Source organism: Populus euphratica, unplaced genomic scaffold (assembly GCF_000495115.2).
Source record: "Populus euphratica unplaced genomic scaffold, PopEup_1.0 scaffold30.1, whole genome shotgun sequence".
Taxonomy (NCBI): Eukaryota; Viridiplantae; Streptophyta; class Magnoliopsida; order Malpighiales; family Salicaceae; genus Populus; species Populus euphratica.
In genome coordinates, this window is record NW_011499869.1 from 188,617 (window position 1) to 205,249 (window position 16,633).

At 36.8% G+C, this 16,633-nt stretch overlaps 3 protein-coding genes and 1 pseudogene across 3 annotated transcripts; 2 read left to right on the top strand and 2 right to left on the bottom strand.

Moving 5' to 3' along the window:
• Positions 1-1,214: 1,214 nt before the first annotated feature.
• Positions 1,215-6,962, top strand: LOC105126743 (transcription factor bHLH155-like). Its single transcript, XM_011027704.1, has 11 exons — positions 1,215-1,612; positions 1,802-1,972; positions 2,221-2,305; positions 2,472-2,513; positions 3,039-3,098; positions 3,893-4,012; positions 4,342-5,406; positions 5,517-5,618; positions 6,002-6,133; positions 6,259-6,384; positions 6,571-6,962. The coding sequence occupies exons 1-11, from the start codon at positions 1,518-1,520 to the stop codon at positions 6,649-6,651; spliced, it is 2,079 nt and encodes a 692-aa protein (XP_011026006.1). The 5' UTR covers positions 1,215-1,517; the 3' UTR covers positions 6,652-6,962.
• On the top strand, positions 1,259-1,402 carry LOC105126742 (uncharacterized). The gene has a single exon (XM_011027703.1). It carries the CDS (start codon positions 1,267-1,269, stop codon positions 1,381-1,383), a length of 117 nt encoding a protein of 38 aa, XP_011026005.1. The 5' UTR covers positions 1,259-1,266; the 3' UTR covers positions 1,384-1,402.
• A 106-nt stretch (positions 6,963-7,068) lies between the features above and the next one.
• Positions 7,069-10,503, bottom strand: LOC105126962 (deacetoxyvindoline 4-hydroxylase-like; annotated as a pseudogene).
• Positions 10,504-13,176: 2,673 nt separating this feature from the next.
• On the bottom strand, positions 13,177-15,355 carry LOC105126745 (1-aminocyclopropane-1-carboxylate oxidase homolog 12-like). The gene is made up of 3 exons (XM_011027706.1): positions 14,381-15,355; positions 13,960-14,281; positions 13,177-13,622 (listed from the first exon to the last, which is right to left on the bottom strand). The coding sequence occupies exons 1-3, from the start codon at positions 14,926-14,928 to the stop codon at positions 13,368-13,370; spliced, it is 1,125 nt and encodes a 374-aa protein (XP_011026008.1). The 5' UTR covers positions 14,929-15,355; the 3' UTR covers positions 13,177-13,367.
• Between the last annotated feature and the right edge of the window lie 1,278 nt (positions 15,356-16,633).

Genomic DNA, 16,633 nt, shown 5'->3' on the forward strand with positions numbered 1-16,633 from the left:
TGGCGGAAGAAAAAGAAGAGCCCTCTGAGAATCGAAATTCAATCCCAATCTTTATTTATTTTGTTGTTGAAACTCATACAATGTGAATGGGGACAACGGCAAGGGAGAGGTGCGGTAGGTGTCACAACTTTTTTGGCAATAAAATGATTGTTGAAAAGGGCCAAGGGAGGGTTAAGTTCATTGGGTTTAAAAAGGGTGATCGAGAGATGTATGGGGGGAAGACAGAAAGAGAAGAGCTTCCTCCAAAAACATGAAATTGTACAGAAAGATAAGAAGCATTTTCTTCACTCGGGCATCATTTTGTTGGCCATAAAATTACACTGCCTAGAAAGTGTACTCATGGCATTACCTATTTTTGGTTGATCTTCCATCCATAAATATTACCCCTCAAGACCCTCCAAACTCTAATCTCCCCTGTGTGTTAAAAAAAATGGCCGCAACCACTAAGGAGAGGTTTGAAGTGCGCATCATGATGCGTAGGATAAGAGATGATGATGCCCTTGCGCACAGCACCAAGGCGTGAAACGACTCCCAGGTGTCATCGTTTTGCACTCTTTCTTTCTCCTGTCAAGAAAGCTATAGTGAACAGGGTAGTGCGCCAAATAGGGGCTGCAGCTAGTTTTACTATATATGTATATATATAAAAATCTTAACACCAGAAAAGAAATACTAAAGCCTTCGAAGCCCCTCTCTCACCCCCTCCTCTTTCTCTCTAGAATTTGTTTTCAGGAAAAGAGTTATAAAAGGGGAAAGAAAAACTCTTTTCACTCTTTATATGTCTTTGCCATGAAAAAGCTTTGAATTTCTTAACCTCATCAATTCTTATTTCTCCTAGCTTAAAAGATTCCAACTTTACTCTTTTTTTTCAAGAATCTGAAACAAACACTTGATTTCCCTGTTCCTTTTATCTGCTGTCTGGTGTTCATTGGGATCAAATTCTGTGTGTGAAAATCAGAAAATCATTTTCCAATTCTGTGAGTGGTTTTTCAAAATTAAGGTCAGGATTTGAGTGTGATCCATGTCGTCCGATATAAGCTAGTCCTTTACTTCAAACTTCCCATTTTCATTTGGCTTGATTTTTGAGAGAGATTGAATTCTGTTTTACTAATTTCATGGCTAAATACACTGAATGTTGCTCTTTTGAAATCCTTGCTTCTGATCTTGAAAGTTTCGAGTTTTATTGCTTCTGCTGTTTCAACTTGTGAGCTTTTTAAGGGTTTCTATTTTTGCTGAATTGGGTGTTAGTGAGTGAAAAGAGGGTTGTGTATGAGTGAGGGAATGGGTAGAGATCGTCTGTTTTTGGCTAAAGTAGCCCCACCGATAAAAGCAAGAGCTGGGTTAAGGAGAAAACAGGCAGGAAGAGGATCTTACAGAGGAAGCTAGGTAAGGTGAAATTAGGGTTTTTGTTTTGAGGGTGAGGATTTTTTTTCACTGACAAAGTTGGGTTCTTGGTGGTGGAATTTGCACCGAGGAGCCTTTGAGTTAGGAATTTTGAGAGGGGAGGGGGAAGGTTGGGGATGGGTACTGACTTGCACAATACTTTGAGGAGCCTCTGCTTCAATACTGATTGGAATTATGCTGTTTTTTGGAAGCTTAAACATCGTGCTCGCATGTAAGTTACTTCGAATTTTGCTTCAATTTTGTTCCATTTTAGTTAACTGTAGTGGTTGTGATTTTATGCAGCTAGTTTCTAATTTAATGATGTTTAGCACTTCTTTTTGATTGGTCACTTGTTTGAGGGGAGAGCTTATGAGTAAGATTGTTCCTTGAATCTCAATTTTTTTTTTTTAAATATTAATAGGGTGTTAACTTGGGAAGATGGCTACTATGATAATTGTGAGCAACATGATGCTTTAGAGAACAAGTGCTTCAGGCAGACACAAGAAAATTTGCATGGCGGGCACTATCCACGTGACCCGCTTGGATTGGCTGTGGCAAAGATGTCTTACCATGTATACTCTCTCGGGGAAGGGTATGGGTTATTTCACTGATAGACTCTTTTCCTTTGTATTTTTAATTGTCAATGCTGTGTTAGTGGAGGTTTTATTCAAGCATGCTTCATTTTAGTTACTCTCCTTTCAAATTCGGCATGCTTTATTTTTTATCCGCACGTAAACAATTAATAAAGCAAAATTAATATGGAAACGTTTGGTCTGTGACTTTTGAAATATTCCTGTGCATATCGGCATGTTTGAGTTGGATTCATGCTTGGTTTTACAGGATTGTTGGACAGGTGGCAGTCAGTGGAAAACATCAGTGGATCTTTGCAGATAAACATGTAACTAATTCCTTCTCATCATATGAGGTGAGGGTTATCCTTGAAATGAAATAGTAGATATGCTATTTTGTACACTCCCATTGGAAAATGTAACAATGTCTTTTCACTTAAGCATCATTCTTTTGGTTTAATATCTCTCTTTCATCAAATCTTACTCTTATGATTTTATTTTTTTTGTGGGTGGGATTTTCAGTTCTCTGATGGCTGGCAAAGTCAGTTTTCTGCTGGGATCAGGGTATGTTTGCGTTATTTTTCTTTTTATGTTTTATTGTTCATAATGACATAGGATGAAAGGCTTTGCGGGGACTGAATAACAATATAACATCATCTAATTTCTTTGTCACATTGCTAGTTTTATGGTTCTTGTCTGTAAGCAAGACTCCAGGGACAGGATACTGAATCCACTGCTTTAAATATTTCCATATTGACCATAAAAAGTGATCACTAAACGAATATTACATCATATGCGTGAATGAGATATTCTCTGATGGATTGTTTAGCCTTGTTTACTCACGAGTCATGATTACCTGGCTCATTTTGTTGAGGTTGATATAAGTGGAGACAACCTGTAATTTCTATTGAATTCTGGCCTGGTAATGTTAGATATAATTGAGGTTTTCTTGTCCTATGGTGACTGTGGATTGATTTCTATATATTGAATATTTGGGTTTCTAGCACTTGTGTTTTTGCTTCCTTGCTGATGTTGTTATATTAATGAGATTGCTTTATATTAATGGGATTGTTTTGTTTTTCTCCACAGACCATTGTTGTTGTGGCTGTTGTTCCGTATGGAGTTGTACAGCTTGGCTCTTTGAATAAAGTAAGAAAATTTCTGATTAACTTGTTATTCACTATCGAGCAAATGCATGTTTACTGATTACTTGAACTAAATTGATGTTAGCAGTGTTTTTGATGAGATCGATTGAAATATACAATGTAATTCTGCCCTGGTTGAGATCCTCATTTTTGGATTCTACTAGGCTGTTGGAAGCAGTCACAATCAGAGTCATAGGATGACATATGTAATTGTTTTGCAGAGACCAAGGGGTGGCATTTATTTTCTGTTCAAGGTTTTCTCAAGATAAAAAATCAACAGAGGGTCTAGTTATGACTCAATCCCCCAATAATGCCCAGGCTAATATTTGTCGAAGTTGTAGCAAGAGATGCTTTTGGGATTATCAAATTTGATTTATATACTCAAGACCTCTCTCCCATGCCTCTAATATTTGATTGGGAGCATGACTGTCCCACCCAAAAATTAATGCACCCATTAGCCTGAGCTGCTTGCATTCCAGTTTAACACTCCCCTAAGACATGGGGATGCCCACAAACCATGCTAGCTAGCCATGTGTAACTGGCTCTGTTACCATTTGTAATGTCATAAGCTCATCATCCAAAATTACTAGCTCGCACTTTTAATTGATATTGGACTTGGGTTGTTGTTACATTTAAAAATATCTTGCAAAATTGAGTTTCTTGAAGTTATTTTTATCAGCACATGGTTGATGTAATTGCATGCTAATGTGTTCTATTCTGCTCCATTTTTTATAATTTTTTCATCTACACATCATTGCCATCTAAATTTGCTTTACTATTCACATTTGGGTTGAGCAGGTTATTGAGGATGTGAATTTGGTGACACATATTAAAGATGTCTTTTTTGCACTTCAAGATTCCACAGTCTCACATGCTACTAGTCCATCGCAACATAGTATGAAGAACGCATTATGTCTGGTAACTCTCTCTCTCTCTCTGTGGGTGTGGGTGTGTGTGTGTCTGTCTCTCTGTGCGCGCGTGCGTGTATGCATGTGGAAAGGTGTGTGCACTCACTTCTTGAAGTAGAACTGTCTTGACAGATTGAATGTAAGAGGTTTTGGTAATACTAAAATGCTTCCTTTCTCAGCCAGATTTACCTATTTGGCTTCAAGGTTTTCCTGATGGTTTATGCAGTTATAAATGAAGATACAAAGAAAAAATCAAATGACTTGTTGCCTTTGTTGTATTATTGACAAAAACAAAGTTATATCTCTTCTTACATTTCTTCCCATCCTGGTATTTATCAGAAAACAGCAGCTGAATTGAAAAATAAACAAGAAGTGCTTGAAATATCAACACCAACAAATGATGAAAGCATCGATTTACTTAATCTGAAATCAAATGCCTCCTATTTGGATCACCGGAGTCAACTGGGGATGAATATAATTAGTGATCGGATGTTTGGAGGGGAGAGTAGTGTCTGGAAAGATCTAGGTCAGGGATCAGAGCACAATACAACAATGCATTCAAATAGTTTTATGAAGGAGAATGTCAGTCTATCTGATCTTGTACTTCCAAATGAAAAGCTTGGAGCTGATCTTGCAGGCTTCCCTGCAGACCTCTTTGACTCTACCATTTGTGATAGAGATAAGTCAGACAGCATTAATCTTTGTCCAAATGTGGTGTTGAATGCACCTGAATCTTCAGACATAACATTCAAAGGGGATTTGGAGAAGAAACTGGACCATCCAGCTGAATCAACTCACTTCAACTCCTCGGACACACTTTTTAAGTTCTCTGCTGGCTGCGAGTTGCTTGAAGCTCTAGGACCATCTTTCTTGAACAGGTGTATGCCCTTTGATTATCAAACAGGGAAGAGTGAAGCTGGAAATATTTTTGAGATGCCAGAGGGGATGACTAGTAGCCAGATGACATTTGACTTTGGCTCAGAGAATCTTTTAGAAGCAGTAGTAGGCAATGTTTGCCATAGTGGCAGTGATGTTAAAAGTGAGAAATCAGGTTGTAAATCAGTGCAGTCTCTGTTAACAGCTGAGAAATTGCCTGAGCCCTCTATCCAGACCAAGCATATCATGAATTCAGCAGGTTATTCAATTAATCAGTCCTCTGTTGTTGAAGAGGATGTACAGAATTTATCTAACTCGACAGAAGTGTGTGGTGGAATGTCTTCCAAAGGATTTTCATCAACTTGTCCAAGTACCTATAGTGAGCAGTTGGATAAGCTTTCAGAATCAGCTAAGAACAACAAAAAAAGGGCTAAACCTGGTGAAAATTGCAGGCCTCGGCCAAGGGACAGACAACTGATCCAAGATCGCATCAAGGAGCTGAGAGAGCTTGTGCCCAATGGAGCTAAGGTAACTTTTCCATGATCTAGCGTAATTTTTGACAGTTTAGTGGTCACATTTCCTATTCAGGAAAATCTTGTGCATGACTTGTTCTGAATATTTTGTTATAAATTGTGCAGTGCAGTATAGATTCGTTGCTGGAGCGCACAATCAAGCACATGCTCTTTCTAGAAAACATTACAAAGCATGCTGACAAGCTCAATAAATGTGCTGAACCAAAGGTAGGGGCTGACACATGTTCCTTGCAAGGGCCCTGTTTCTGTTTATGTGCTCAGCGACTTGCTCAACCTCCTTCATATGTTTACTCATGGAAATTTAAAATTCTTAATCCTCCATTCATGTTTGCTTTCTGTAAGGAATTTACACCAATAAATGCAGATTTGTAAATTCTGTTATTGCATCTCTCAGTTGATAGTATAATTATGGTTCTATGTTGAGTACCATGCTTCAGTCTGGAGTCTTTGTTGCCGGGTGTTTTTTATCAACTTAATGTTTAATAATCAGCAAGTTGAACTATACAATTTAATTAGGAAAGATCATATCATGTTATTCTGTTCTATTAGTGTTTTACTGCTTACATGCATCTGAATGGCTGAATTTGCAGATGCATCAGAAGGGAACAGATGCCTCAAATTATGAACAGGGTTCGAGCTGGGCAGTGGAAGTGGGAGGCCATCTAAAGGTCTCATCAATAATAGTAGAAAATCTAAACAAAAATGGACAGATGCTCGTAGAGGTAAATACATGTTGGATCTGTAAATTTCAAGCTAGGTCCATTATTGTTTCAGGCTTGCAGCCATGTATTTGTCATTGGTTTTGTTTATTTCTGAATATTTAGAAGTATCCATTTGATCCATGCAGATGTTATGCGAGGAATGCAGTCATTTTCTTGAGATAGCAGAAGCTATCAGAAGTTTAGGTCTGACAATATTGAAAGGAATTACAGAAGTGCACGGTGAGAAGACATGGATATGTTTTGTGGTTGAGGTATGTTTGAATCTTCTGGATGAATTATCTGTTACAAGGGGAACGAATCACAATGATTGCTTTCAAGCACATCTGTATTATATATCAAATCGATGAGTTCTAACATTTATAGATCTGAGCCTTCTCTATCCAACAGACTGCAGTATTGTTTGTTTTTTAATCAGTTTTGCATTTTGAATCATTCAGGGGCAGAACAACAAAATTATGCATAGAATGGATATCTTATGGTCACTCGTGCAAATATTGCAGCCCAAGACAACAAACTAATCAAGATTTAAGGCTGGTCAGCTCTTGCAGCTTGTTGTATTGCTTCTGTGTAAAATAGTGAGTGATTTGTGATCTTTGATTGACTTTTCTTTTTGCATGTGTTTCGATTCCCATTTGTATCTCCACTATCAAAATGAAAAGCGGGGAGGAAAAAGAAAGCTATTATTTCTGGAAGAGCCTTCTATTTTTTCAGTTGAGAATTTGTGGGTTGTTTTCTTATTTCCAGTGCACACAAACCTATTATTTGTTTGCAAATTCCGTCGTGTAATAATATATATGGTGAGCAATTGGCAGTGTTTAATCCCTCGTTCTTTCCTAGTCTCAGCTATCTCATTCTTTAATCTTCAAAACATTTGAAAATTTTGCTTTAGTCATTGTATTGCCATAAAAGAGCTTGTTAAAAGGAGTAGACAACAGATAAATGAACAGACTAATTGATGTGAATAACGGTATGGTAATTGTATAACTTTATAGATGGATTTGCTCTGGTCATATAATTTGGAGCAGCTCTGCTGAATGGTGGATGTGCCAACGTGCAAGTTCCTCCTCCCAATCAAAATATTACAGATGGGATCTAGTTTCCAAGCCCTTTAATTCTATAGAAATTGTGAAGCACCCTGCAGTGCTGATGCTCGTTAGATGCGGCAGGGCGGACTTTCCATCTGATCCTTTGGACTTGTAGTCATCCATAAATTCAGCAAATTGAATTTCCCTGTACTTGGTCTGCTTGTCAGATGGAAGCTCCTTAATCGCCTTTTCTGGTTTATATTTAGCCGTTCTACTTGGATAGAGAAAACATGGAAGTGATGCCCGGGCTCCTACCCCTCCAACCTGTACTCTCTGCTCCACACTTTTGAATTTCTCATTGCTGATAATCTACGTGAACAAATGAACTAAAAATCATTAAAAAGATAGGAGAGCCTACATGAGCACGTTTTCTTGTAGGGTTGGATCTTTTTTGTTTAACCACAAATTTATCCCGCGCTGTGAATTTGCTGCATACTATGATCACCACTGCATACTCCGTTCAAATGAGGGCTACAATTATTTTTCTGGGAGAAGAAAATAATGGAAGAACTAAGTTTGTCACGAGTGATGTGTTTCATTTTGAGCTTTTAGGTTTTAAGTGCATTTTATAATAGAAGTGAGGATTGTCTGGACTCTGGACTAATATCCAGATGATGCCATTCCTACTTGTCAGAGTGTTGCATCTTTGATCTGACTCAGACGGAGATATTGCTCTAACTATTCATAACGATTAGAGAAATTAAATTTACCTGCATCATGTCTCCCATATTGACTGCAACAGCTCCATGTACAGGGGAACGTCAATCCATTCATTTTGATCAGCAACAACTTGAAGATCACCCATGTTGTCTTGCAGAAGTAGTCAAGAAAGACGGGTTCGAATGCTTAGATGTGCCTAGTGTCAAGATCGGCTCGGCGGAAGCTGGTAATAGTGGCACACCAAGGATTGAGTTTCCATGCATCTATGCTTGAAAGGTAGTGTCTTTGGGCAGTCCGAACTTGTGTTTGATAAAGTCACTAACTGCCTCCTTGCAAAACAAAATTAAATACATCACAAATCTTTGTGTTCGGCTATTTACATTTATTTTATGTTTCCATCGTGGTCTCTTCAGCCTAAATTGTTTCTGTATCTATCTTCTATGTTCTGAAACATTAACCAAACACTTTGTGTTTTGATACCTAGTTCACAGTTAAGAAAACTATAGAAGAAAAAAAGAGCAGTTTGTTTAGAGGCAGTAGCATTGACTTCACAAGTGATAAATCAGTGAAGCCTCTATAATTGACAGCTGAGAGAACCGGAGCCTTCCATCCAAACCAAGCACAGTGTCCTCCGCAGTATATTTTACTTTTCGAGGGAGGACTCGTGGAACTGCTAGAAATTAACAGGAGAATGGTGGAATGTTTCCAACTAATCTATGAAAGGATTTTCATGAACTTGTCCAAGCAAGTGTAGTGAACAGTAGTTGGATAAGCAGTAAAAATCAGATAAAAACTAAACGCCTTCATAGGATCTAGGTTTTTTAGACGTAAATGGCTTCTATTATGTTCATTACAGAGAAGATGGATTAAATTTTCATGAAATTGAGAATTTGCGGCAAGCATGGACAAGGGGTCTCATGCCAATTTAAAACGAAAAAGGTTTGAGCTGCCATCTAAAGCCCTGGACCTGACATCGGCCATATATTCAGCTATATTGGTTTCCCTATATATTGGTCAGTATGGTTTGGAATTATAATTTGCAGTGCTTGGATAGAAAAGACGTGCAACTGATGCCTGGGATCCAACTTGTCCGACAACAACCACACATTTGAACCTGTCATTGCTGATAAGCTACAAAATTCAGGAAACAACATTTAAGGTCGTAAGAGCTCCTCCCTGCTGATGGGGGTATCTACCCATTGGTTTTGAAGGCGAAGTTGGAGGCCACCCATGATATCTTGCAGGCCAATAGTCAGAAAACATGGCTCTGAATGCATGAGTGTGCCCAACATCAAGTCTGGCTAGGGACAAGTTGGGTAATAGTGGCACAGCAGAATCTCTGATTCCATGAATTCTATCCTGAATACCTCTGATATTAGTTCAGATAGTGGCTTCCTCATTTTGATCGTCTGCCTGATGTAATCACTCACTTCTTTTCTGCAAGACAATTTCAATCAACCCAACAAAAATCTCTTAAAGAATTGAATTTAATGTAGATACGCAGTTTGTATAAGATATACCTGAATATTTCAGTAAACAGTAGATGATTCAGATTACATTCTTCGCAGTTGAATGCTACTGTATCTCTCCAGCAAGCTGGTTCTTTGCTTACTAGGAGATCTCCATTGGAGTAGAACCTCACTGGGCACTGACGGTCATGCGTGTATAGCTCCATCTTCAGATCCTGCGGTTGCTGGTGGAATCTTTTCACGCTGGCTAACATCTCATCCGATTCCATGCTTGAAATTTTGAAAACAAAACAAAAACAAAAACCATGTTTCTGATGCTTTTCGAATCTCATTCACTACCTCTAGTCTTGGACCGCTTTCAAGACCTTCAAAGTCGATTACTGGGATAATAACTCGGATGATGGATTTTGCACATTCTCTGGTGGATGGACAAAAAACCTGGTGATTTTTGTCACACCAGCTTCAACGAGTCCTTGTAACACCGGCTCTTGTTTCGCTACATGCCTTCACTTCCTTAGCCCTATCGTAGCTGGGCCAATGATCTTCAGGTTATGAATTCACAGCATTAGGAAACACGGCTTCCATTCTGGCAACAATATTGGATTGTGAATACCAGCTACTAGACAGTCAAGAGGCAAAGATATCAATCTGTGTGCCAACTTCTCTTGACCTTTCACTAACGTCTTGTTCTTGAGATAGAGCAACACATGTAGGCTGTAGCATGAGCAAATATATCCTTGATTTCCTCCACCTGTTAGACCTATACAGAAAACATCTTTCGTTTGTATATTTGGTGGCCTGTCCTTGTCAATTAGAACGAGTTTTACCGTTCAAGGGTTGAGAGTTGAATTTTTCTCATCAGAAACAAAACAAGACATCCTGACCCAATAACTGAATCAAGAAGGAGCTAGGAATTTTTATTGGGTTGATATTAGTCTGATGTTCTCATTTCACATTCTGGAAAATAAGCGTGGAAATCAAAACCTGAAAAATGCCCACAACCTGAGCATTAAAACGATCTTCCAAAAACTTCAGATGAAGCTATCTAGCTTGCCCAGCCTGATATTACTGACATTCAATTGATGAACCACATCTGCAAAACAAACAAGTAAACAATCCCATTCCCTTCTGCAGGGTCAAAATCCTGATGGCACATGCCTCCTAAATTTGATCAGGACAGACTGGGGAAAGATAAATATTACGGAAGAAGACCTTCTGGTAGCATTTGATATGAGAAGTGTTGGGTGTTTTATATCCTGAGATTTAAGATTCCAAACAATTTTGTGTTCGGTTTGTCTAGAATCTCAAATTTCTGGGATTGCGACCGAGAAATATTATGTTAATTTGGTTTATATTTAGTAATCTCACATATAATGCAGGAAGGTTGCATTCCTGGTGGGAAAGCTACAGTTCTGGCTATCGGAGAACCCTGATGGCAAACTGCGCCATGGTCTTTTCCAGTTGATCTCATAAAACGAAGCATTCTATACCCTTTTCCGTTTCCATTTTACAGCATTTCAGAGATTTACAGTCAAACATATGCCCTGCAACAAATCTTACAGACGCTTCCACCTAGTGAAGCCCTTTTCATTAAATATAATATCATAGTGCTAACCTAATTATTGCAGACAAATTAATATTTCTGGGGATCACAGGATAGATTTCAGTGAGCTGTTGCGACAGGACATGTATGGACTCTGAAAATTTGACAATTGAGGAAAATTTTGTTTGCACTTAAAAGAAAACGACAGAGTTGACAATATCGACCGTATGATGCGATGGGTAAAGAAAGATAATATACTAATTGTCGTAACATCCAAGGAATCAGAGATAAAATATTTTTATCTTCAGTAGCAGTTGATCAAATCTAATGAACGTGTTGGAAATCTTGGTTTGACAATTTTTTAAAAATAAAATAAAATAATTTTTAAATTTTTTTTATATTAGTATATCAAAATCATGAAAAAATATTTAAAAAATATTTTTTTAATTAAACACATGTTTATCAGGTATTCAAATATAATTTTAAATATGAAAAAAAATTATGCTTAAAAATACACACCATACAAAAATTAGATACCTCTGTATAAGAAAAATCATAACAATGGTAACTTAAGATCATGAGGGAAGAAGCCTTGATAAAGGGACTACCTATCACTTGGAGTAAAGATTCAGGTGGAACTGTGTGTTTTAAATAGTATTTTATAAAAAAATTATTTTTTATAAATTTTGAATCATTTTAATATATTAATATTAAAAATAATTTTTAAAAAATAAAAAATATCTTCAATTCACTATCACTTAGATTTAAGATTTAAATGGAATTGCATTTCAAATGACGTTTTATGAAAAAATAATTTTTTTATTTAAAATTAATTTTTTATGTTTTGAATCATTTTGATATATTAATATTTAAAATAATTTTTAAAATAAAAAATATATTATTTTAATATATTTATAAACAAAAAATACTTTGAAAAAAATTATTATCACACTCTCGTATAACCACTTGACAAATTAATAGAATCATATAGACTATTTATAAAACTCAATTTACAATTAAATAATCCAAACTATTTTTCAAGATTTTTAGCTAGTTTTGATTGGACAATTAAAAAAAATTATGTTGGTTTGATTTTGATTTTCAATTTTAAAAACTAAAAATATCCATTATAAACTAAAGAGTGCATGAATCAAAGTCCAAGTCTATAAAAAATAACCCAACTAAAAGGTTTTGTATTAAATTAAACTTATTTTGTTTTTAAAAATTAAAACCTAACCCACTGATTATTTTAATATTTTTTTAAAACAATAGTTCGAGATTTATACCCTTAAAAACCATGGGATCGAAGCTTACTCCAAACTAAATGCTTGTTTTGTACTATGATGTAAGGTATTTCAAAAAATAATGCAATTAAAAAAAATATTAAAAAAATATTTTTTTAGTTTCATTATATTAAAATTATAAAAAAAATACGAGTTTAATATATTTTTTTAAAAGTAGAGCGCGCGCGCACTGCCAAATATCAAACATCCTTTTGGTCAAACTAGAGACTACACGATAGAAAATACCCATAAAAATGATGTAATGAAAAGAACAGAGAGGTAAATGGCTCAGTATTTTGTCTGTTAGCACAGCAGTACATGGTAACAAAATTCAAAAGGCCAGTTTTCCTCTTCGTTTTCTTAAACCTTAAAGGAAACAAGTCTCGACCACAACAACGCCATCTCTCCCTGTTGAAGTCTCTGTAACTGTACAACAACACTCTCAACATCCAAAAGTTTTTTCTTCAACAATCGAAACTATGATTACGTTGAGAACTTGAGTATTCGATAATGGAAGTTTGGTAACAATCATGTCATCAACTCATTGAATTACCATCCCTAACTTCAAGAATCATTATCCACCGTCTCCCATCAAACCACCGGCCCACGCACGCTGCCTGCTGTTCCAAGTCAAGCCCTTGGTGCTCATTGGTCACCACGAGACCATTTTTAAACATTTGCAGCTGAGCAGCTCCATTTACATGATTAGAAAGAAGTTTGAGTTTTGACAAATCTTTGTGGTTTTCAAACACGAACGTTTAAAAATGGGCTTCGAGCTTAAGTAGCTTTTGGGACTTGAGCTAGGAAAATCCTGTTAGTCATAGTTAGAGGGTCTGCAAATCTGGAGGGTTCTGGCCTGTGTTTTATTCTTTAATTTTGTTAAATTCTGGAGAAAGAAAAGAAAGAAAATTTGCCAGCTAGCTTATAAACACACTGTTAAGTTCAACAATCAGTCAGTCATTGTGATTAATATTCAACAGTAAAACCTTTGATTAAGGGACAGTAACCAGATATTGACCATCTTTAATTGTCGGTCAACCAAAAGTACCATAAAAAATAGCCATAAAATGATCTGGTGATGAAAATAAAAGAAGATATTGGAGATAATCTTTATGGAAATTAATTCGATTGGTTATTACAAAAAAGATGGACTTAAGTTTGAGCGAATTTGTGAGGCAACAGACATGGGGTTATTCATGCCAGTTTGAAATGACAAAGGGTTGGAGTACCATCTAATCCTTTGGACCTGAAGAAAGCCAGGAACTCAGCAATATGAGTTTCCCTGTACATGGGCACATTGTCATCAGACACAAGCTCCTTTATTGCTCCATAAGGTTTAAATTTATTTGCTGTGCTTGGATAGAAAAAGCATGCTACTGATGTTCGGGATCCCTCCTTCCCAACAAGAACCCTATGCTCCACGCTCTTGAACTTGTCGTTGGTGATCAGCTACATACAATAGCAAGAAAGCAGATTTAAGGTCAATGAACTGTCAAATTATATTTTGGAATGGACAAATCAGTTCATTTCTCAGTTATTTTGGGTTTTAAATGGGTTGCCTGTGCTTATACGACAAAGAATTATCGGGTGCGTGCATGTGGATGGAGGTAGGTTCAAGTCTTCGTAGGAAATTAATTGCTCTTTTCAAAATGCTACAGAACCCTATCAAGACTAGTTTTTTTCCCCTAGCATTTCTGTTCCTTCTAGTTTGCCTCTGATTGTCTCAATTGCAAATGTAGCCACGCAAGAAAAGAAAAAAAAGAGTTAAAAAAACAAAGTATTTTACCTGCATGAAGTCCCCAATATTTACTACTAGAGCTCCCCGTAAAGGAGGTACATCGACCCATTGAGTTTGGTTGCGAACTTGGAGGCCACCCGTGTTGTCTTGCAGGAGAACAGTCATCAAAGATGGGTCTCTATGCTTGGTGGCACCCAACGTCAGGTCTGGCTCGGGACAAGCCGGGTAATAGTGGCACACTAACGATTCAGTTTCCATGCATTCTATGCTTGAGAGGTAATCGCTAGGAAGGCCGAGTGCCTCTGATATTAGTTCAGATAGTGTCTTCTTCATTTGGATCATGTGTCTGATGTATTGACTGACTTCTTCTCTGCAAGACAATTTATTTCAATCCGATAGCAAAAGTTTCCTTATAAGAGATGAATTTATAGACAAGACAGTTTCGGGTCATGTTGCACATTTACAGTACCTGAAAGTTTCAGGAAAGAGTTCAGGGTCCAGTTTACCATCTTGGAAATCAAATGCTACTGTATCCCTCCAATTTGCTGGTGCCCTGTTGACAAGGAGATCGCCATTGCAGAAGAACCTCACTGGCTGCTTACGGTCACGTGAATAAAACTCCATCTTCACATCTCGGTGTTGCTCGTGGAATCGTCTCACACCAGCTAACATATCATCCAAGACACTAACAGGAATCCCGTGGTTAACCATTTGAAAGAATCCCCATATTTCTGACGCTTTGCGAATCTCATTGACCACCTCTGATCGTCGGCTACTTTCAAAGTGCTCGAAGTTTATAACTGGAACCTGAAGTCCCAGATGGATACTGTCGGATGAAGACTTTTGCACATCCTCTGGTGGGTGGATAAAAAACCTGGGGATTTTTGTTACTCCAGAGTCCACTAGTCCCTTAACACCTGCCTTTGTTTCATCAAATGCCTTCACTGCCTTACCCTTGTCATAGCTGGACTCATCTTGGAGAAAGGAATCTTCAGCTACTGGAATCAGGAGTTCCATGTTTTGAGCAAAAATGGGTGGTTATTGGCGAGAGGAACTTGCGTCTAAATAGAGCACTTAGTGGTGGCAATTCAAGAATAAAGAAAATGATGCTCATGCTGAATGGAGGGAACGGTAGAGTGATACGTTTGTGTAAGCAAGCAAATGTGACAAGAGGCCTACATACCAAGACATAGCCCTTTTTTGACATTTCTTTTTGAAATTTTATTCTTGAGAAGTAACAACACATGTAGGAAGACACGTCCTTGCCCTCAAAATGCCGATAGCTATGCATCTTTCTTTGGAATATCTGCCCTTGCTAGTTTTCAACAAAAATAAACATGAAATCCATGCCCAATAATTGAACCTCGGTCAGAGCTAGGATTTTCATGTTAAAGCCAGGATAATGTGATGAAATTACTTAAAACACTCAATGCATTCAGCTCCTGGGAAACCTATACCAAAAAGAAGGGAAAACAAAAAATCAGTTGTAGACCTCCCAAAACATGGCAAGCTTGGGAGCAAATTTCTTTGTATAAATCAAAATCTAGGTATGCCCAGCTCCACACCACCTCTCCTAACACCTGAGGGCAACCTCCTCAAGATTAGATTTCAATAAACGTGCCGTGTGCAAAGAATGCGAATAACAAATCCTGTAATCTTCAGCATATTCATGGCATATAACTCAGTGTTAAGCAAGTATTTTGTATTATGACAGCTTTTATAGTTTTACATGTCTCAGAAAAAAAATCTTAATAGGACGCATGTAGATATTTTTAATGGGGCCATGTAGATATGTGATAGATAAGGTTTAACCATAGACAACCACAAAGCTGATCAGGCTATAAGAATTTATTTATTTTTATAGTTGAAAAATATTTTTTTAATGATTTTTTAGATATTTTGGACTGTTTTGATATATTGATATTAAAAATAATGTTTTTAAAAAATTAAAAAATTATTATTTTAATAAATTTATATAAAAAAAAACATTTTAAAAAGTTAGATACCGCCACCACAATATAAAACGGTACTTATAATAATAAAAATTAATTTTTAATATATTTTTTACTTAAAAATTTATTAAAATAATTTTTATTTTATTTTTTAAAATTTATTTTTAACATCAACACTTTAAAAAAATCTAAAAATACAAAAAAAAAATCAATATTTTTTTTAAAAAAGCAAGGTTAAACCACACTCCAAAACACCATTCAAGAAAAGCATTGCAATTTGCAATGGGAAAATGACCTTATGATGAAGCATGGACCACTTTTCACATCTTTTTTGCAGATTCCAGTTTACAGTACATACCAGATTTACACATCAATTATCAAGCATATACGTAGCAGCTAGTCATAAAACGCTGCCTGAGCACGCGTTTTCCATTGGAGCTAAATTATTGCTGACAAATCCTATTAAAAACCAAACAAAGGATTTCGAAAAGATTTGATGAGCTCTGACAATATAGGGATGGAGAATTGGGACAAACATTTTGCCATGTCGAAAATCGCAGCAGCACGAAGGTAGCATTCATTCGATGCAAATTATTGGGGGGAGGCTGCTCTAACATACAAGGCATTATTAAAAGGAGACTTTTCTTATCAACCTAACCAGCCATCCATGAGGAACACAGGAAGGGTACTTTTTCAGCAAATTGACCCTTTCTTATCAACATGACACGGCGAGCAATGCATTTCAAAACCAACACCAAGAAAAAAGTCGG